General features: G+C 42.2%; 1 protein-coding gene across 2 annotated transcripts in view; it reads right to left on the reverse strand.

Annotated features, from left to right (window-relative positions):
- Positions 1-1,549: 1,549 nt before the first annotated feature.
- The window catches only part of RSPO2 (R-spondin 2), a 103,809-nt gene continuing 82,274 nt past the window's right edge, over positions 1,550-23,084 (reverse strand). For both annotated transcript variants that reach the window (XM_083622327.1, XM_083622326.1), the window contains exon 6: positions 1,550-2,393. In XM_083622327.1, coding sequence (XP_083478453.1) covers positions 2,284-2,393 — 110 coding nt within the window. In that variant the 3' untranslated portion in view covers positions 1,550-2,283. The remainder of the gene's footprint in view (positions 2,394-23,084) is intronic.

The following is a 23,084-nucleotide window of genomic DNA, read 5'->3' on the forward strand; positions in this document are numbered from 1 at the left end:
AGTATTCATTTCTAAGTAAACATGTCCAGAATTGAGCTCTTACTCTTTCCTACAAAGTCAATTGGTGTTACTTACAACACAGCCCACTCTGCACTCTGAGTGTGTATTGGGAGGGGGCTGGATCCTGGCCCTATATAAGGGATAGGTGGCAATTACGTAAACCAGCTATCTACAAAGCCAACATGGCATTTTTGTAAAGCTTAAATATTTACTCCACTTCCATATGCTTCACACTCCAAAAGCATTTCGATTCCAAAACATTTTTCTGATTTGCTCTGAAGTGGGTCTTTAGGTCTCTGCAATTTCAAAAGGGATTTGTTGACTGACAGGTCTCAATCTCGACCCCGCTCTGGTTAGCGAGTAGCAATCAAACGTGCTTGCTGCTCTTGCACGTCTTGGCTTTGATTTGTTTGCCTGAGCACACAACTATTTCTTTCAGTGCAGGGGGGAAAGAAATGTAGAAATTAAAGGCTTGTTGAGTTGCTGAGACCCAAGCAACAATTATCAAGGTCACGGTGATCTAAAGAGTTGCTTGCAATTAGGGATGGAAGGATCTGTCAATTTTGGGTCTCTCCGTTTCTCATTTTCCCAGCCTTAAATTCAGTCCTCCACATATCGTTAAAAGTCAAATGGACTTCCTAACAAATTGAGGCTTTTTAAAATCACAGGGATGAGAAATGGAAAAGGCTGCTTTAACCTCCCTCTTGGTAGAGAGGACGCCACCCCCTAACCTTAGTAACATGGCTATCTAACTGTGTGGGTTGCAAGAAGAGCCATTTTGAAGGCCAGCGTATTTTAGTACCACGTCTGAGTGTTTAGCGTGTGGAAGAATGTAGCCAGTGGTGGTTTAACACTTCCAAATGGGAGAACTTTGAATCGAGGCTCTGAAAGGTTAATGACAAGGCACACCCTAAAAGCTGGTCGGGCTAAATAGAATGAGTCCTTGATATTGATGGTTTAACTAGAAGGCATGCTTCCTAGGCATCCATTTTCTCTTTTGTGATTCTCCCAAACGAGCAGCAACAGCAGTTTAAAAAATAAGTTGAGGTACACATTGTTAGTCTCTATGTTGCATTTTGAAAATGGTACAGATATGTCTGTAGCTAATGGGGGGATGTATATGCTATGCAGATTTTAAGCTCTATGCTGCCGTCAACGGTAGAACAATCCCACTTGGATGGAAGTTACTTGTTTCGCTTTGCTCTTTTCATTAAACAGATGGGATCAGTTCATCCCATTTCTTCACACATTTGCAGACATTGTAAACAAATCATTTCTCATAATTCTACACATTTGTCCACTATACGCATTGCTGCACATACTTTTCACCAATGCACACATTGTAATGCATGTTTTGGTCAGAGATGTGCATTGCAAAATTCGGAAAGCTGGAAATTCCAAAGTGTTTTCGGCTGCCCTGCTGGTTCAGGAACTGCAAATTTGGTTAGGTTCACATTCCACCACCCCACCCAATCCCTAACTGGAACCAAAGTGACCCGACACCGAAGATGAGTAATGACTTGCATATACAGAAAAACAGACACAGGCGTATTGTAAATAGGTTTATTTATACGTAGACAGCATAATATGTACACATGGGAACTGCTATGCTCCAGAAATACTAAGCAGCAACTCCTGTGATATATCAGTCGAGAGCAGTTTGACTATACAACTGTTCCAATACAACAGGTGCTGAGGACAAAAAGTACATTATCTATGAATATCTGCTTAGTGTTATTTACTCTTGAAAAATGTACAAGATGAGAAACGAGAGGACATATATGCAACGCTAAACTCCCCCGAGTTCCTTTCCTTATATAAATATGCACAAGTCCGTCATCACCCAGTGATGATTTGCAGCCTGAAGCTCCTGCTGCAACATTCCATGCCAAGATGCTGGCTGCCTCCATCTTGCAGGCACCGACTGAAGTCAAAACAGAAAACGAAACAAAAAGAAGAGCTTTTTGGATACCCACACTTACTGATTCAACTCAGTGCGCTTGTTCTGTCCCTGGAGTCTCCAGGGTTTTTTTTTGGGGGGGGGGGGGTAAACCAACGACGACGGCAATAACGACAACGACAAAAGTATAAATAACACACATACAAACAAGCTTGTGGACATATCCTCTCTCTTTTTCCCCCTCCACAAGTTATTTGCAAACCAATACTGTCAAAGCAGCAGCTGAATTGCAGTGCATCAGTGTGCAGGAGCATTTAGCAGCTTCTGTGCATTTTGCAAAAAAATAAAAATAAAAGAACAACAGAAACACATGACCAAAGTCTCTATTGGCCGGCTCGGTCTGTAGCTAAGAAGAGGCTGTGCTGCTTCTGTGCTCGCTCCATTAAATTCTTTTTCTTCTTCTTCTTGTCTTTTATCTTCGGTGTCCTCTTTCCTATAAGAAAGAGCACACACACATCGTAAGCCAACTGTGAGCAATTAGAAAAAGACATACCTTTTTGAGAGACTGGGAGAAGAGAGAGAATGACTACAAAAAAGTTTGTATCGGGCAGCTGGAGCCCATGCCCAAAAGAAAAGAGACAATGCCAGCGACAATGGACTCCTTGCAGCAACTGATCCTCATCCATAGCTGCTATAATGAATGGAGTTGGGGCATCACGTGGCAATCCTCTACACTCCCTCCGATGGGCACCAGGAATGTGGAGAGGGAGGAGGATGAATAAGGTCATGGTCAAGTTCCATGCAGCGCTTTTAAAATGTTGGGAAGCCACATGAACACCAGTCACCGCAGGGAGGTCATCTTTAGCAGCTTTCAAGTGTGCTCCAACTAGGAATGGGCACATCTGTCCGTTTTGGTTCCACCAGTTTCTCATTCTTCCCATCTTAAATTAAGTTTTCCACATTTCTACAACCATTTGCATTTAAAAAAAACCCATCAGCATTTTAGTACCCATTTCTCCTTAAAAATACATTGTTGTTTTGATTGATGTATATACATTTATGCAAGCAATTTCCCTTAATATAATGCCTTTTTGTGGCAGTGTTCCATGGACTTGTTCCATCAACACGAAGATTTCCACTTGCATAATGGGACTTTCCCTCCTCCTCCTCTTGTGCATCCACTGTACCCTCCCTAAATCTGCTCTAGAGGGTTGGGGGAACCCCTAGAAAATATATATATATGGGGGTGCACAGGAGAAGGAGGAGGAAGAGAGAGAGAGAGAGAGAGAGAGAGAGAGAGAGAGAGGGGAAAACCCCAGTGTACTAGTAGCAGTCCTTGCACTGACAGGACCCTGCACTAAATACAACCCACTGTTTGGTTGGACAACTGCATTGCAACATTCAGCAAAAGTGCAATTTCCAAAGGATGGCTGTGTTTCGGGTCATGCGTTGCTTCGAGAAGTGTGAATTTGTTAGCATCTCAATAAAATGCAAACAAGGCCCCCACCATTCCTAGCTCCAGCCCTGAATGGTATTACTGGTTTGGGTGGGAACGGGGCCAGATGATGCAGCACAACAATGACTGCTCCCAGGAGTGCCAACTTGAATAAAATATGGGGGGGGCAAGGTAATCCCCACCCCACATTGATTATGCCAGGCAGGGCTTACGTGCCCACCCCCATTATTTTTTTTCAAGTTGCCACCTCGCCTGGGATCTTCAGATAGGGCTGGGAGAGCCCCCTGTCTCAAAACCCTGCAGTGCTTCTGTAATTTGGTGCAGACAGTACTAGATATGACCAACTGTCTGACTTGGCATCTTCCTTTTATGGGAAGGGCCATAGTTCAGTGGAACAGCATCACCTTTCCACAACCCAGGTTCAATCTCTAGGTAAGGTAGAGATAGCCTCCCATCTGAAAACCCTGCAGACCTGCTGTCATTCCAAAGCTGAGCTCAGATGGACCAACAGGCTGACCCAATATAAGACAGCTTCTTCTGTTTAAAAACGCATCAAGCAGAATTTTATGGAGTAAAGAACAAACTCCGCTTTTTCCAAGGCAGTCCCTTGAACTAATTAAGCCAGCAGTTCAGAGCACGGCCCTCCATTTTTTTCCAAGGGGAAGCAGTCTAATGTTATTTGTTCCTCCTCTGAGTGAGAACTGGATCAAATTGCCAGCATGCTTTTGAAAATACGTCATGTCCCCCGTGAAAGGGCAATGAAATGCAGTAGACTTAAGAGACTCTAGATCACAGGCTATCCCAGCAACCCACAGCAAACACTATTCTGGTGGTGTTTCCCTATTCCAAATGCACCCTCAGCAAAGGCATATTTGAAGATGCTAAGACTGTCCAGGCTTTGAGGGCCTGGGATGAAAGGGACCTCCTTTTTGCAATTTGGCACAGGGATGTTGTTAGAACTCAGCTTAAGCAGAACGGCATAAAAGGACAATGAAAGGGGAGGGAGGAGGAGAAATAAGCAAATTCAGGTTTCATGCTGCTCCGTAATAGTCACACAATTGGGGGCAGAGTCACACAAACTCCTTTACACACTGAAAGAATTTGTAGAAGACGCTGCTGGACCATGTGGCCCAAGCCCTTCAAAGGCCACATTCACACATTTAAAGTGGTATTATACTACTTTGAACAGTCATGGCTTCTCGCAAATAATTTTGGGGACTGTGGTTTGTTAAGGGTGTAAGGAAGGTGGAAAAATAATAGATTGCAGCAATTCAGAGAGTGGATGGATGCACCAGAATGAAAGGCTGGTGCTTTGTCCAACAACATTATAAAATATATGCATCTCACACTTACATAACAATTCTTTATTATAGTATAATTCAATACCATGCATGGGCAAGGCCTTCATCTGCTTGGCAACAGGAGTCACCTGTAGTTTCTTTAGGTTAGAATATGCACCCTTCAGCCACAGGAGGGCACTAAATGTTCACATTTAAAATCCGGAGTGGTAGAATTAATTTATTGCTCTCTTATTTTGTTGTGGTGGTGTTAGTTGAAATGATTTGGATCCCATGTAAAGTGCTGTATCCAACTAAGTTTGACTCAGAGATGGCCCAGTGAAATTAGTGCCAATTAATTTCAGTTGATCTGCAGCATTGCTAACACTGGGTAATACCCACAATTTTGGAAGGTGCCACACAAGCTATTTTTCCTACTAGATTTAAAAAGAAAAACATGTCAAGGGCATGATCCAGCCAAGCCTATTCTGTTGGCAGGAACGGGAGCTGAAGTGCATCCTTAGCTCTCCCACAGAAAATTAAGAAAATGTGGCTACGCCTCATTAAGGCTCTGTCGGACCCCATTTCCCTTCCTAAAAATCCTTCCTAAACACTCCCATCCTTCATGCTAGGGCTACAATTCCAAGTTTCCTTGTGGAAACTTGTTCACCTTTGATCCTTTTCCATCCTCCCCATTTCTACTTCTCTTTTCTACAAAAGGTAACTAAACCGCCATCTCAGTTACAGATGCAGAAAGATCTCAAGTTGTTTATTGATTTGCTTGTTTGACATTCTCGGGCTCCCAAACTGGCTTCCATATAGCAGTCCAAACAATATCTATGAAACACAGGGTATAATGTGAAACATCAGCAGTAAAAGAGCGGGCAAAATAATAAAACAGTGGAAGCCGGGGCCGAGGCTGATGATAATCTAGACATGGCCTCTGAAACCTCGAGGGATCAGAACAGTATTTCCAATAGAATGGAATCCCATCAATATTGGGACGTTCAATGCCTCTAAAGCAGGTATGCAGTCCTCTATATGTTACTGAATGACACCCCAATATTTTGGGTCAGGCTTGCTGGGGCTGATGGGAGTTGTAGTTCAGCAACATCCAGAGAGTCAATGTTTCCCCCAATTTTATCTGGACATTGAGCAGAAAACTGGGAGGTGGGCTTATTTTTCAAATGTCAGATTGGCTTAGAAAATCGATGGAGCTATTCTAATTTATTTTGTGAATAACTCGGATCATTTCTCAATCAGCCCAACCTAAGAAGGGTCAAAGATGCTCATCCATCTGTACCTGCAATCCACCTCTGATGTCTGGTTCTAAGCAATGCATATTGCCCCTCTAGTTTTGCACAAGTGGAAGTACAAGCGACTGTCGTGTGAAGGTGCCCCAACTGGAATGCCTCCTTTGCAAAACTGTGCTGCAAAAGTTGAAATAGTCTCCCTATGGTGAGTGATCCCTACCCCAGCTGTGAACATAGGATGTCTGTCATCGTCTCAAGAATCGCCATGTCCCTGCAAGACATTACCTGCCATTAGGGGTAAGACTCTTAACAGAATGATGGTGATCTACATGGCAAATCCTTCAGCTGGGAACCACTCACTGTAGAGAGGGTTGGTTCTGCAGCTCACTCATGGTGAGCATCTTGTATGCATTGACCTTTAGTTAAAGACTGGTTAGAAACTGAATGATTGAAAAATCCATGGTGCTTAGCTAATGGCATCTCTGTCATTGTTAATTACATATTTACCTTGCTGGTTGGTCCCTAGAGCACACACAGAGTGGCACACCATAAAATACAGAGAATTGCAATACCAAAACCACAGCAAACAAGAAACCATCAGAATAGACTTCGGAATTACAAATTAAAAACAGACAACGGATGGAAACCAAATTAGCAAGCCTCGCGCCTAGGGGACGGGGGAGAATTTGGTTTGGTTTGCATTTCCCATTCAGAACATGCAAAGTGAAATTGGCAGTTCTCCAAATTTTGCAATGCAGTTCTCCGACGAGTCAAGATTGCTCAGAAAGGTGTGCATATTAGGACAAAGGGACACGTAAAACACTGGTGAACTTTTGAGAGGGTTTCTTTTTTTTTGTGGGGAAACTGATGTGGAGAACTGAAGTCAATATGGGGAAAATGAGAAACTGACTTGCTCATCCCTATCTTCACCCACGTTCAAAATATATGGAGTCCTGGAACTTGATTGGGCTCCTTGAAGATGAGTTTCCATAGGACAGGAGTCCCAGAAAGAAAGCCCTGTTAATAATAATAATAATAATAATAATAATAATAATAATAATAATTTATTATTTGTACCCCGCCCATCTGGCTGGGTTTCCCCAGCCACTCTGGGCAGCTTCCATAGAAACCAAAAATACAGTAAAATATCACAGATTAAAAATTGCCAATGTAATATATGAAGGGAGCCAATGTAATATATGAAGGGAGTTGCATCAGAACAGGGCCTCTCCAGATCTTAGGCTATGGGGAAGCCAATGCAATGGGCTATGCAGCTTGAGAGCAGGTTTATCTAGGTCCTTGATATTTCCAAAAGGGCAAAACCTGCTCTCCACACTTGACATTCCCACATTTATTCAGTTACTGAACTTCAAAATCATTGCCTTCAAATTTTTGTTACTCCCACCAAGAGCATCCACACACAACTCCTTAAGTGCAATTATACTACAAAGCCATTCGGTGCTTCAATGGAGATCAATAAAGTAAAGGATGGAGATGAAAGAGCTGCCACACCATGAAAGGGTTTATTAGCCTACTTTGGGTCATTACCTCTAGGAAACTACCAAGGTGGATAAGTGGGCTGTTCAAACACAAAACAATGACCACCAGGGTGCTTTGTGATTAACAAGCAGAGCTTCGGGGTGCTTCTTTGAAAGCAAAGTAACTACTACTTAACAGCTGTGAAAATGTTCGGTGCTCGCAGCGGACCACTAAATTAAAAGCAACTTGCAGCTGATGGTTAGGGATCACTTAAACAGGTCTTTAGACAAAACATCAGGAGAGCACGAAAAAATGCACCACGTCCCGCATTCTGGCTTAGATTTCGCCCTGCTTAACGTTTCAAAAGCAGATACTTTGCCTCCCTGTGTTCTCACCAGGCTCTGCTTGGCATACCTTCTCTCTCTCTCTCTCTCTCTCTCTCTCTCTCCCCCCCCCCCCAATGCTGCAAAGAAGGGGAGGGGAATCCCGTGATTGTGGCGCCGGTAAAATTTAATTTCCACAATGCAAATCAGATTATGCTCCATTAAGGGCCTTTTCTACGAAACGTCAAAATGTTGGGAATGTATTTGCTCGTAGCCAGTTTTTCATTTGTAGAGTGCTACTTGTTAGAGAGGTGTGCGATAAATAAATAAGATGAAGGACACACACACAAACCCCTTCCTCCTGCAAAAGGGCAGAAAAACAATACTATACTTGTAGTCAGGGACTTTTTTCCAGCCATAACTCACTGGAACTAAGTTCTGGCACCTCTCAGGTGGGCGCCATTGCCATTATAAGAGAACAAGGGAGGCGTTCATGGTGAGTTCCAGCACCCCTTTTTCTAGAAAAATAGCACTGCTTTATCATGTACAGTGGTACCTCGGGCTACATACGCTTCAGGTTACATACGCTTCAGGTTACAGACTCCGTAACCCAGAAATAGTACCTCAGGTTAAGAACTTTGCTTCAGGATGAGAACAGAGATTGTGCTCCGACGGCATGGCGGCAGTAGGAGGCCCCATTAGCTAAAGTGGTGCTTCAGGTTAAGAACAGTTTCAGGTGAAGAACAGACCTCCGGAACGAATTAAGTACTTAACCCGAGGTACCACTGTATATAGAGCAACTGACACATTCTGCACCCTTGTAGTGCTTCAGTGCTGTCCACTCTGCAAGCAGACAACTCTTCAAGGTCTCAGGCAAAGGTCTGTCCCAGCCCTAAGATGGGGAACCCCATGTTCCTCCTAATGTCATTGGACTACCACTCCCATTCAGTGAGTCCGAAGATCCCTTAAAGCAGGCCTGGGCAGTCTGTTGGACATCCACATGTTGTTGGAACTCACCAGTTCCCCATCGCCCTTGGCCACTGGTCATGCTGACCGGCTGATGAGAGCTAGAGTCCAACTACCTTCAAAGGGATGCAGGCCACCCACCATTTAAATACAGGTACCTGCCATACACAAACCACTAAGCTATAGCTCCTGTCCAAATGTACACTTATACCAAAAGAGACCCATTTCGAGTCTTGCACGCTCAACAATCGCTAGCTAGAAGCTGTCATGCAACTTACAATGCAAACAGGAAAAAGAAGATCATTTGTACCGCCAGCAGCTATTTGTATTAGTATTTGTTTAACTTAGAAGTCTATCTTTATTCCATATGCCCTGAGCCTAGAGCTTTGCTGTACTTCTGGCCCGGAGTCTGCAGCTATGTCTGGCGCAGAGACACCGCCTGGGGAGGTTCACGTCATGTTTGGATGGGTCAACATGAAGATATTCATCATTGCTTCAGAGCTACTAAACCAGTCGTGCTCACAGATTTTTCCATAAAATATAAACCTCCAACTTGATGATAATTGTGCAGACATGGATGTCCACAATCACGGGTGAAGTTTACTAAGCTTTGCTGCTGTGCCATTTTAAATTCATTCTAGTTTCTGTGGAACTGAAATACTCTCATAAAAACCCAGGTTGGCACAATTCAGGAAAGCAAATCATTTACTATCAGTTTTTCCTAGGAAAGAACATTATTTCCAGACTTTAATGTCCAGCAAACTATGGTTTGCACTAGATAATGGAAGAAGAGTACCTAACAAGCTCATCACTTGCTTGTTCTCAAAATCACCACCACCACCATAGTTCATCCAGCAACAATACTTAAATCTGAACCAGGTCACTAGGACTTTGCAATAAGCAACCTTGGTTTGTAGGGAGTGCTTAAACCAGCCTTCCCTAAGCAGATGTCCTCAAGGTGTTTTGGACTGCAACTCCCATCATCCCTGACCATTTGACATGATGTTTGGGGTTGATGTGAGTTGTATTTCAGAACATCTGGAGAGTACCACATTGGGGAAGGCTGGGCTTAAACCAGAGTTTCCTGGTCTGGACATCATTGAGAAACTGTTGTTTAACAAACCAGAAAGTCTTCTCTGCCATTTGGTGCATGAGCACCTGTTCTATCAAATCATTGCTGAACTGAGACATCTGAACTGAGTGTGTATCAGTGTCTTAAAAAAATACTGAAGAAAGTGCAAGGAAGTTTAACAATTTACTAAAAAGGAAGCTGCTACTTATTGTCAGCCCAAAAGACCACCATTAAAATTGTTTTGTTGTTGGTTTTTAAAAAACTGCCTCATATATTGTAAAACCTGAAGCGAAATACATATTTTTGCTTTCAGTTAAGCCTAGGCGCATCTAACTTAGTCTGGAATCAATGTCTCCTTCAATCTGTGCTTTAAAGACAGAAAGAAAGAAGAGAGAAAGATTACCCAGGTAATGTTATAGTTGGCATAGCTATTTTTATTCATACAGATAAAGACAGGTTTGATTTATTCAAATTGTAATGTATACTCAGATATTTCTGTCTTCTGGCGAAAGATTTAGCACACGTATTAATGTCTCTGCTTTAGTCTCCAAGAAGCAGCCTGTTTCCTCATCATCTGTGGACTTCAGGGGACCTTGAAAATGAACTTTGCTAGGTTACTGTATTTTTTCACTCTTTTGGATGCTTAGTCGATTCCTAGATTTTATTCTGAACCGTGCATCACCCACTGAGACTAGGGATTGCAGGGGATGATTCATTCGGTCAGTACTTTTAGATAAATTGAAATTGCAGAGTTTTGAGAAATTAAAAGATAAAGTGCGAGACTGGCTTCATTATTATCAAATAAGAGAGGCCTATAATTTGGACAAAAAAATTGGCTTCCAGGTAGAAAAATCAAAATTGGAAACAGAACTGTTAGATCCCAAAACTAAGATACTTTCAAGAATGTATAACTTGCTGTTAAAATGGAATACGCAGGATGAAACGGTTAAATCTGCTATGATTAAATGGGCACAAGATATTGGTCATAACATTATGTTTGCTGACTGGGAACAGTTGTGGACCACCGGTATGAAATTTACGGCATGTAATGCCTTAAGAGAGAATATTATGAAAATGATATACAGGTGGTACATGACACCAGTCAAGCTTGCAAAAATATATCATTTGCCCGATAACAAATGTTGGAAATGTAAAGAAAATGAAGGTACATTCTTTCACCTTTGGTGGACGTGCCCAAAGATTAAGGCTTTCTGGGAGATGATCTATAATGAAATGAAAAAGGTATTTAAATATACCTTCCTGAAGAAACCAGGGGCCTTTCTCCTGGGCATAGTCGGCCAATTGGTGCCAAAGAAGGATAGAACTTTCTTCATGTATGCAACAACAGCAGCAAGAATACTCATTGCAAAGTATTGGAAGACACAAGATTTACCCACCCTGGAAGAGTGGCAGATGAAGGTGATGGACTATATGGAATTGGCGGAAATGACTGGCAGAATCCGAGACCTGGGAGAAGAGTTGGTGGAAGAAGATTGGAAGAAATTTAAAGACTATTTGCAGAAACACTGTAAAATTAATGAATGTTAAAAATGATGTTGGATTGAAAATAAGTGGCATTAGCAACAAAGTTAATGAGAATATGCAAAAATGAATTGATAATGGATGAAAATATAGAGTTATAATATGTTAAGATATAGAGTTAAGATAAATGAAAGAGGGTAAGGATTTGCTGATTTGATTATTTAAATGGGAATACAAAAAGGGGAGGTGTGAGGAGGTCAAGGAAACAAGCTAATGAGTTTAAAGCTACAAAAAATGGATTTGTTTTTAATTCTTTTTTTATCTATTCGTTTTTTGTATTTTGTATTGTTATTTTTCTTTTTTCTTTTTTATGTATTTTTGTATGTTTTCTTTTTTCATCCTTTTCATATTTTTTTTGTATTCTGTAAACCTATGTTTTGTAAAATTTCAATAAATATTTAAAAAAAACCAAAACATTCGGTCAGTACTTTTCTGCAAAACAATATAACTGGTACCTCCTGAACCCATACACGAACTGAGACTCAACTTCCTTCGAAACTCGCCCCTCTCCAGATGCTGTGAGGCAGTCCTGAAACCGAAAAATGCATGCAAAAAAATCTTATTTGGAGGAAAGGTTCACACGAAAACCACACTCACTGCTGAAATCAGTGTACAAAATGCACTACATGGGGGGGAATGCTTGGAAAAATGTGTATATGAGGTAAACATGCATATAAATGTGTATATTAGAAGAAATGTGCAGGAATGCGCATTTTGTCGGGGGAGGGGAAATCAGAGTGAAACAGAAATGGGACAAATTGAACTTATGATTGGAAAAGGGAAATGGAAAAAGATGTTGAAATACACATTTTAAAAAAAACCCGAAGCATTTTTACTTGGTATTATAGGAGAGGATATTAATAGGCAAGATGTTAAATTGTTTTTATACACAACAACAGCGGCAAGAGTATTGCTAGCCCAGAAATGGAAACAATAAGAGATGCCGACGAAAGAAGAATGGCAAACAAAATTAATGGACTATGCAGAATTGGAAAAAATGACAGGAAGGATTCGAAACCTGCGGGACCAGAGATTTACAGAAGATTGGAACAAATATATGAACTATCTGAGGAGCACTTGTAACCAACAAATTATGCTAGTAGGACTACAAGAAGCTGTGTAAGGAGAAATGTATGAAACATTGCAAATTAGAGAAAGAAGAGTGATAATAGTTATGAATTAAATGTAATTGAAGAAGTGGGAAATGTATATTTAGATATTAGACTGGGAAATTTTCAGATGAGATTGATGGAAGTCAAAAAAATTGTATAAGACATTAAAATATGCTTAATTACCGTTAAATAATGATATGCTGAAAATTAATTTTAAAATTATATTTAAAAAAAGGGAAAGGAGAAATGGAAAGAGATGGAGACTGACAGGTTTCTCCATCCCTAACTGAGACTGATGCTGCTGTTGTTTGCATATCACCTGCACTGAGATTCTTCCAAAAGAAGGTGGTCAGAAGAACACCTCAGAAGGTATTCACCTCCAATATTTTCTCAGTGTGAACGAGGAAGTGACCTAGCCAGGCAATGGAGTGGCATTTCTTACTCTTGACTAACACATTCTAGTCAGGCACAACCACTCAAGGGGGACTCTGGTTAGAGCAGGTTCAGGATGAGGCATGAAGCGGGGACTTCACCTGGGCAGCATCCCAAGGGCTAGATAGAGAGGCTTGGGGTGGGGCACATTTGTCCCCTGAAGTTCTGCACCCTGGCCCTAAAACAATCTAGCAACTTGAATCGTTGAGGTGACTGAACTCAATCTTGCAACTTGAATTGTTGAGGTGACTGAACTCCAACCCTGTAGTTGGAGAGCCAGTGTGGTGTAGTGGTTAAGAGTGGTGGACTTGTAATCTGGTGAACCGGGTTCGCTTCCCCGCTCCTCCACATGCAGCTGCTGGGTGACCTTGGGCTAGTCACACTTCTCTGAAGTCTCTCAGCCCCACTCACCTCACAGAGTGTTTGTTGTGGGGGAGGAAGGGAAAGGAGATTGTTAGCCGCTTTGAGACTCCTTAAGGGGAGTGAAAGGTGGGGTATCAAGTCCAAACTCCTCCTCCTCCTCTTAGCACCAGGCCTCAAGGTAAAATAACCATAAGAAGAGACCCACTGGATTAGGCCAGTGGCACATTTAGTCCAGTATCCTCTTGTCACAGTGGCCAACCAGAGGCTTGTGGGAAGCCTGCAAGCTCAGCAGCATTTCTGTTCCTTTGGGGTGGGGCTTGGCAGAGATCTGAACTGGGGTGCTCTAAGTAAGTGCTCCTCAAACATGGAAGGATGATACAGGAAACAGCAGCTATCATGTGGAGTCTTGACTCACACCTTTCTTTACGGAGAAGAACCAGCTGGCAAATGCCCTGTGGAGATGGCTGGGCAATTTTAAACTGTATTTACACAAGAACGGATCGTCTTAATCTACAGGACGATGGAGAGGGGTGGTGTAAGATACCTTCATGGATAACACCATTAAAGGGTTTACTGCTGACAATATATCCGTAAGCCACAAGCTCATCTGTAAAGTTTTTTTTAAATAATAACAACAACAACAACAACAACAACAACAACAACAACAACAACCTGGCTCTGATCTACTTGTATTTCATCCCCTGTGGCCCTAAAATTCCATGTGGCAGTTGCTATTTGTTGCCAACTTCTGAAAGCGGATCTGTTTTCTCATAAATGCAATGTTTACTTGCTAGGGAACTTAACATCTCATAGGCTAGACAGTGGATCGCTCTCAAATTCTCCACTGATACAAAAGCTGTGCACGATCCCTGAATGCTGCTTAAAGCTAAAATAAAATAGATAAAATAATAAATAAATAAATAAAGGGGGGAGGGGAGTCAGCCGGCAGCTGCTTCCAAACTTGAGCCAAAACCCATCTAGCTGATCTGATCAGAGGAACCACAGGCTGCAAGGATGGCTCCGGCCGAAGCAAAGTAAATTAATCATCTCGCAAGCCACATCTCACAGCCAACAAAAATCACTTTACTTATGAAATATGAAATGAAGATTTGAACTTGGCTCTTGGGAAACATAAGGTTAGCATAACAGCCCACCGCAGCAGCAATTCCGGCACAGGACCCAGCAGGAATCTTAAGCATCCCTTCAAGAAACATTTCCCTGCCAGCATGTACAATTTCAGTTTCACGACTCAGTTCCTAGAGCTGCACCCAGGTATGTGCCTGTTTAAGCACTGCAGGTGAACCTCATAAGGAAAAAATACCACCACCAACCATAACTTATTTTTAAAGCTTATTGTTAGAACGATTGTGGTTGGGATTTGGAATTGCAGGTCAATAATGAATTAGTTTTTACCCTACATTGCAGCCTAACCCAAAACATGGAACAAGGCTACAGAAACCTAGCTTTGATTACTAAGGGAAGGGGGACGGACGATATACTTCTAATTTTTCACATATTTCCTTTCTTTTTTCACTTTGTCTCAGTATAATCCATGCACATCCTCCCTCTCAAAATTGCATATGCAGGTTTTTCTTAATTTCCTTTTTAAAATACTCAGTTTGCTGAACTGGTACAAATTAAGCAAGCATCATTTCTTTCTAAAATGCTCCATTTGTTGAACTGGTACAAATTAAGCAAACATCTTTCTTTCTTTCTTAAAACAAGAAAGATGCCCTGGGAGCTGTTGGCTAGAAGAAAAATTGGCCAGAAACAGCACTGACGCGGGACGATCTACATCAATCACAGAAAACTTTTTTGTTTTTAATCATTTGATTTTTTGCAGAGAAACCAGAGCAACAGTTTTCGGGATGTAATGTGGAACTGTAGCAACTCCTGACATCCACAGCAGATTGTACAAAGTGCTACAAAAGCAGAAGCATATACCTACAACTGTATCTTCCAAGTCTACATTTCTGTGATTATAACCATTTGGTAGACAGGAAAATCAAAGCTTGATTGAAAATGTTCAGTAAGGTGCAGGCGAAGATTCAACCGTACAATTTATTGGGAATGCTGTAGATTAGGGAGAAGAAGAATAGAATTGAAGAATCGGAAGGGTCTTGCTATTGATATCATATGTGGTAGTCGTGTAAGGTAATAAAAGCTTTATGGGAGATGATATAAAGTGGTACCTCGGGTTACATACGCTTCAGGTTACAGACTCCGCTAACCCAGAAATAGTACCTCGGGTTAAGAACTTTGCTCCAGGATGAGAACAGAAATCGTGCTCCAGCAGTGCAGCGGCAACGGGAGGCCCCATTAGCTAAAGTGGTGCTTCAGGTTAAGAACAGTTTCACGGACCTCTAGAATGAATTCAGGTTAAGAACAGTTTCACGGACCTCTGGAATGAATTAAGTATGTAACCCGAGGTACCACTGTATAATCAAATGGGGGGGAAATCTTTAAAATAACTTTTGTTAAAAAACCAGAAGCTTTTTTATTACGAATTATTAGGTACCAACATCCAAAGGAGCAGAAAAGACTTTTTATGTATGTGACAACAGCCACACGGATACTACTAGCCTAAAGAGGGAAAGAGTCCTTACCAGAGAGGAATGGCAAACTAAGCTGATGGACTACGTCAAAATGGCAAAGCTGACTGGAAAGCTCAGGAACCAAGAGAACAAAAACATTAAGAAAGAATGGGGGAAAATTCATGATTTATTTAGGTGACCACTGTAAGCAGATGAAAACATTAGCAGGATTTTAATCCTACTTGTAATGTAACAAATACGATGGATAATATGGATAGATATAAAATATAGATTATGATATACTATGCAGTTGAAAATGTTGCCATTAGGACCCACGGAGGGGATGGGGGGAAGTCGCAAGATTCAGAGAAATCTCTGTATATGGGAATGTATTTGGCTTTGTTATAAATTGATATTTGAAGAATCAAATAAAAAAGATTATTAAAAAGAAGAGTCGGAAGGGTTATCTAGTTCAAGCCCCTGCAATGCAAGAATCCTGACCACAGCTGTCCCTGGGGGGTTCAAACCACCAATCTTCTGGTTGACAGCCAGAGACCCTGACCCACTGCTGCCAGCACAGCAATCAGAGTTACGGTGAAATACCAAGGGAAATAGAAATATGAAAGACTGATATAAAAGAAGGTCGCATAACTATATATAGCTGTTTCGTCTTGGAAGAAGATCACTAAAAGGATCTCTGGTTATAGCATCAATTGTCTGTATATGTGGAATGCATAGCTGTCAACCACCCCTTATTTGGCGGGAAAGTCCCTAATCCTAGCGCTGTGTCCCGCTGCTGTCCCTTATTGATGATGTCCCTTAAATTTCCTGGGTTTCAAAGGAAGCAGCTCCTCTCTCTCCCTCCCTGCCGGCCAGGGAGGGAGGCTCCAACTGTGTTGCTTGGCTGCATTGCTCACCCAATAAGGAGTCTAAGAATGACTGGGGGGTGGAGCTTGCATGCCTTGTGCCGATCAAATTGGCCACGTTGCCTGGGGACTCGCCTTTGCTCAGCGCTTCCCAGCGGAGAGGTGACGGTGGTTTTCGTTGCTGCATCCCCTTTGCTGGGTTGCTGCGCTGTGGGAACCACCGCTTGAGACTTCGTTTGGCTGCTAGTTGGGCTTTCTGCCTTTGGCTCGGAGGGGCTTGGAGGTTGAACATACCTGTGCTCTGAAAATCCCTTATTTTGCCTGCTGATCCTGTATTTTCGAGGCTGCTGGTCCCTTATTTTCAAATCTGTAAGTTGACAGCTATGGGAATGTATGGATGGATGGTGTGGTCCTACCATTAGACAGAGTGAGGCGGCTGCCTCAGGCGGCAGATGCTGGGGGACAGAGAGCGGCGGTGAGGCATTTGAGCACAGCGCCTTCTCTGTGTTTGACACAGCTTGCAATGCACTACCTAAGCTAGCTGCTGCCCTGAGGGGAAGGGAGGATGCCTTCCTGTTGCCAGGGTTTAAATAAGAGTCATCTGCCAGTCCAGCTGGCTTATGTAGTTATGTGGAATAAAGGGGCCATCTTGTACTTTGGCGGTCCCTCTCTCTTTGGCAAGAGAAGGAAGCTGCTAGCCTCACAACTGGCTGGAGCCTTCCCACATGCAACAGTCCCACCCTAACCCTGACCGCGTAGAAGAAAAAATATGTCAAATGTGATTACACATTTAATGTAACATGTAGCTTGGCCCTAATGGTGCTAGCTCAAGCCAGAGTAGATCCAGAACTGACCTAGATTGCAATGGGTCTACGCTGAGTAGGGCTATCATTGCATACAACCCAATACCATTTAAAGTAATTTGATTGTGTGGTATTCACCTACGTTTTCTTCAGAAAAGACGTCTGGAAATTAATGGGCCTTAGTCATGGGCATTCATTTCAATGCATCTGAGTAAGTTAAATACCACCCATTGTATTAAATGTAAAATGAAATTTAATTTAATTTTTAAAATGTCATGGAAGTGTACATTAGGGTTGGCTGAATCTATGTATTTGTGGTCTATGTCCATTTAATTTTAAGTCATTTGGGTTGTTGTTTTTTAAAAAAAACTGTAGAACATTTTGGTTTTGAATATATATTTCATCATGACAGACTTAATATAATAACTATTTTTATCTCAACGTGCATTTCTAAATTATTTTATCTTAAAATATTCATTTATTTTTTGAGAAGAGAACTATTTTACAAAATCCGGTTTCTGGTTGTTTTTTCTAATGAAAACCCAGTATGTTTGAGGAGTCCAGGATTCCACAGTACCTCCCTCCCCTTACACTTACGGTCCTGCAAACATCATTGGAAGCAAATATTTCAATGGGGGAAGTTTCCAAAGGACAAAGCACTAGCAATTATCTCTGGAAACTTGGCTTGAACCCCGCCCAGAAAAGTAAAGGTCCACTTTAATGAAACTAGGAAGGTCCTGAATGGTCCTGAACAGCTGCAACAATTCAAACATGCCATACAACAGTAGCTCTTTCTTAGATCGCACTCATTTCTGAAACAGGCCATGCTAGGTTCAGGCAGGAGCTTAGAAATTAGGTTAAAAACCCTCAGCAGTTCAAGAAACCATGCAAGTCAGCAAATGCCTTTCGAAGTCATTTTCACTTAAAAAATGTCTGCAGTAGAGATGCATAAGCCAAATGTGTTGGGGACTATAAAAATCAAAAGCTGATACGAACCTTGGCTCATGAAACAAAGAAACATCTCCAAATTTCAGAATTATGTCCATAATTAAATACTCAATTTCCTGCTGTTTTCCTCCCCTTTAAAAAACAAATCTAGGCGGTTATAAACACGGAGCGATGCTTCAAGGAGGAGCGAACCAGATCTAATTATTATTCCCTGCTTTTATTTTCCAGTGAAAGTCCTGGCATGAAAGCACAGCAAAAAGTCCAAGCGAGGCAGGATACCGCTTGGAGTTATAGCTTACATTTAAAAAAAGAAGAAGAAAAAAAGACCTCAGTAAGGTCATTGCTAGCTCCTATTTTTAAAAGGGAAGTATGATTGTTAGGGGAAAATTTGATTATAAAACTCGCCTGGTATTAGCTTCGTCCAAACTAAGCATAAACAAACTTTTTTTTTAAGAAAAAAAATTAGTTACTGAACCATGCAACCACCAGCAGTAAATGTTATCACTTCATTTTCTGCAGAATAGCTCAGAAACCTTAAACCTCCCCTTGCTTAACCCATCCAGCTATTCTCTCAAACAATTGAGCTGTTTGCATTCCCAAAAGGGAGAATTTGGTGGCTGGATGGCCCACGTGACCTGTCAAGAGCCCTGTTGAGCAAAAAATGCTGGAAGGTGAAGCTTGCGGTAACAACTTATTAAATCGCAATGCTGGGCTTGCATGGAATTTGCCTCTTTTGCTTTCAACGCTGCCATCTTAAACACACAACGGATGGTGTCCCTTTGAGCCTAGTGGGACTTACTTCTGAGTAAACATGCACATAGTTTACTAGTGAGTTTTGTAATAGGCCTGCTCAGCTGATGGACCAAGAAAACCAAATGCAACCCAACAGTGATTCCACAACTGGGCCAAATCTCAATGGCAATGTATGGTGGCTTTTTTGTGCCAAAAGGCCCGGGTTCAATGTCAGGCATCTGCAGAAATGGCTGGGAAAGACCTCTCTGAGGAGCCCCAGAAGAAAGCTCCCAGTCTGTGTAGAGTGGACAATATGGAGCTAAGTGGGCCACAGTGGACTCATAGGATTGTAGAGTTGGAAGGGACCCTCAAGACAATCTAAGCCAATGCCCTGCAATGCAGAAATCTCAACTGAAGCATCCATGACAGACAGCCATCCAACCTCTGTTTAAAAATCTCCCATGAAGGAGAGCCCACCACCTTCTGAGGGAGTCTGTTTCACTGTCAAACAGCTCTTTCCACCAGAAAGTTCTTCCTGATGTTTAGTTGGAATCTCCTTTTTTGTAACTTGAAGCCGTTGGTTTGGTTCCTACCCTCCAGAGCAGGAGAAAACAAATTTGCTCTATCTTCCATGTGAGAGCCCTTTAGATATTTGAAGATGGCTATCATATCTCCTCTTTGGCGCTCCTTTTCCAGGCTAAACATACCCAGCTGCCTCAACTGTCCCTAACAGTTACCTCATCCAACGCACATTTTACCAGCTTCTCAACAAGAATATCATGGGGCACTTTGTCCAAATATTGTCCTTTCTCCTTTCCTTCTGGAACCCTCAGAACTGTTTCTGAGGATACTGGGGAGGATGCCATAAATTGGCATGGCATGTAAATTGGATGAGAAGTTACTCAATTATTACTAGTCATGCTTAATCCCCATTAGGGTGTGACTGAGGCTTCCTTTAGGGGGTACATTTGTTTTTGTACTCCTGCAAACCCTGGAACTCCCAATGCCTGTTACAGTGGTACCTCAGGTTACATACGCTTCAGGTTACATACGCTTCAGGTTACAGACTACCCTAACCCAGAAATAATGCTTCAGGTTAAGAACTTTGCTTCAGGATGAGAACAGAAATTGTGCGGCGGCGCAGCAGCAGCGGGAGGCCCCATTAGCTAAAGTGGTCTTCAGGTTAAGAACAGTTTCAGATTAAGAACGGACCTCTGGAACAAATTAAGTACTTAACCCGAGGTACCACTGTACTACCTTGTGTGTGGATGGTGTTGTGTTGGTTACATAAAATAGGCCATGGGAAAAACATTACTAACAACAGCCTCCTGATCACTTGTCCTTAGCCTTCATTAAGGGTTTTTCTTCTCCAGAATTTTCCTTCAGATTTGTTTTTCCTCTGTGGATCTCATCGTTTATCCGGGTTGGTTGCATACGTGGAATATGCTGCAAAAAATATTAGCATTTGGAAGGAAAAATGAAAACCAGAATCGTCATACATAGATTCGGTGTGTACAGACAATAGCTCTCGGTTGCTTCCTCCCCACTGATATTTCAGTTGTTTTTTATTAATAAATCACATCTATAACATTTGTTTTTAATAATATGGTGAGACAATAAATTTGCAGCCGTACAGGTCATTCGATAAGACACCCTCCCTTTCACACTCACAAAAAAAAGGGGGGGAAGTAAGTAGGAGTAAGAGAAAGCAAGTGAATGAGAACAAAAACATGAAGAAGAAAAAATGGGGGAAATCCACACAAATGTCATGTACACACCATTTGACCTGGAAAGCTGTCTGCAGACAGACGCCAGCTCCCTCGGCCCTGAAGCAAGATGAGCACCGCACCCCATAGTCAAATTTGACTGGACTTAACCATCCAGGGTCCTTTAGCTTTACCTAACACACCATACATTTAAAGCACATGTTGTTCCCCAAAGAATCTTGGGGACCATTGTTTATTAAATATGTGTTGGGAATTGTAGCTATGTGAGGGGTAAGCTACAGTTCCCAGGATTCTTGGTGGGGGTGCACTTTAAATGCATGGTATGTATGCAGCCAATGCAAGTCATGCACCCATCGAAATTGATAGGACGTAACACATGAGGCACAACTAATTATTCCCGCTAATTTCAACAGGGATCAGAAGTGTGACAGGTTAGTTCGGATCCAACACATGGGATATATTCCCCAGGATTAAAGTATTAAAACTAAGATTCAGCGAAGATGATAAAGTGAGATTAGTTTCAGTTGCCACATCCTGTCAAAGCTGCACAGCTTTAGGGCATGCGCAAAACACGTGACACAAACTGCCATTAAGTTCACAGCAATGCCAAGCGGCAGGAGATATTGCAGAACTGTCATTGTACCTGGTAATCACATTTATTCTGGGGGCCCTGCCAGCCAAATGGGGCGGCTTCTTTGCCCTTCCACAGTGGCTTAAGTTATACCCTCTGGAAAACGCTCAAAAAAAACACACCCTAAATATGTTTGCGACAGCTGACAGTCCCTACTGAATGGTGTCAATGTGAGGACTAAAGTGTGGGGCATGCACAGGCATTAGTGAAATTTTTTGCAGTACTAAATGATTATTTAGGTGCAGAATTAATACTCAACCCATGGTGTAAGTTTTCTTTTTCTTTCTTTTCTTTCTTTCTTTCTTTCTTTCTTTCTTTCTTTCTTTCTTTCTTTCTTTCTTCCTTCCTTCCTTCCTTCCTTCCTTCCTTCCTTCCTTCCTTCCTTCCTTTCTTCCTTCCTTCTCTTCCCTCTCACATACACAGCTACAACTCCTCTGCTTTCTATTCTGCAGTGTCTGCATCCTTGGATAATGTCCTCTATTCCATCAGGTTTCCACTTCTCCCCTCTCCCCATATTTACTCTTTCTGCTTACAACCAAGCACACCTCCCCTATCTTGGCTCAGAGGCTTCTAGGATTAGCAAAGGGGGGGAAAAAGTCACCCTATTTTATTTATTTATTAAAACTGCATGCTGCTCTTCATTCGTAGACCTCAGGGCGGATCACAACATAAAGGACACAAAGCAAAAACACAAAATACATACTCAAAAGAAGAATAGGAACAAAGGAAACCAAGAACCCTCCAAAACATGTAAAAGCCTATAGGATGTTAGTCAGCCAGTGGCCTGATTGAAGAGTAACGTTTTTTGCCTGGTGCCTAAAGGTATATAATGAAGGTGCCAGCCTAATCTCCCTGGGGAGAGCATCCTACAAACAGGGAGCTGCTGCAGAAACGGCCCATTCTTGTGTTGCCACCCTGTGGATCTCTCATGGAGGAGGCGCATAAAGAAGGGTCTCAGGTGGTGATCACAGGGTCCATGTATGTTCATATGGAGAGAGGCAGTCCTTGAGGTATCACGGTCCTTGCCAAACTTACAGATGCCACTTCTTTTGCCCACACACTTGCCCTTTCCCCATAGCTGCCTACCCAATCAGAGCTCAGAGAAGTTACCACTGTTGAACGCCTGACTGTTAGTTCCCACTGAGGAAGCATCAATCAGTCATTTGGGGCTTCTAACCTATAACCTAAGAAAGGAATATTCAGTCAGAAGCCATCATGAAATATCTATGTATGTATAGTGTTGATCTCCAAAGTGACCCAACTTACAACTCAGCCAAAAAGTAGAGAAAGTCCTTACTTGGATGCTAGAGCTTGAAGGGAAACAGTTGAAAGGGAATGGAATTTGTTCGGCTTCCTACCGACGTGATTGCTCAGCCACACGATATCAGATTGTCGATACCTTATTCCAGTGGGCTTCCGGTTAAAGCCCCAAGGCTTCCCTTCCGTGAGTTCTCGGCAATGTTTTTCCTATTAGTCCTTCCCACCACTAGACTTTCTCTGGGCCTCAAACCCTGCTTCAATCATCATTTTTAGCTGTTTAGGCCAGTAAAAATGCTTTGATACCTGATGTGCAGCGCTGCCTTGTATATCTTTCCTAGGAAGCTCATACCATTTGGCCCGAAAGCCTCTCCGCAGGCAGTGCTGATCAAAGACACCATCGCTCCTTCT

The sequence above is a fragment of the Podarcis filfolensis genome, assembly GCF_964270895.1.
Source record: "Podarcis filfolensis genome assembly, chromosome: 7".
NCBI classification, from domain to species: domain Eukaryota; kingdom Metazoa; phylum Chordata; class Lepidosauria; order Squamata; family Lacertidae; genus Podarcis; species Podarcis filfolensis.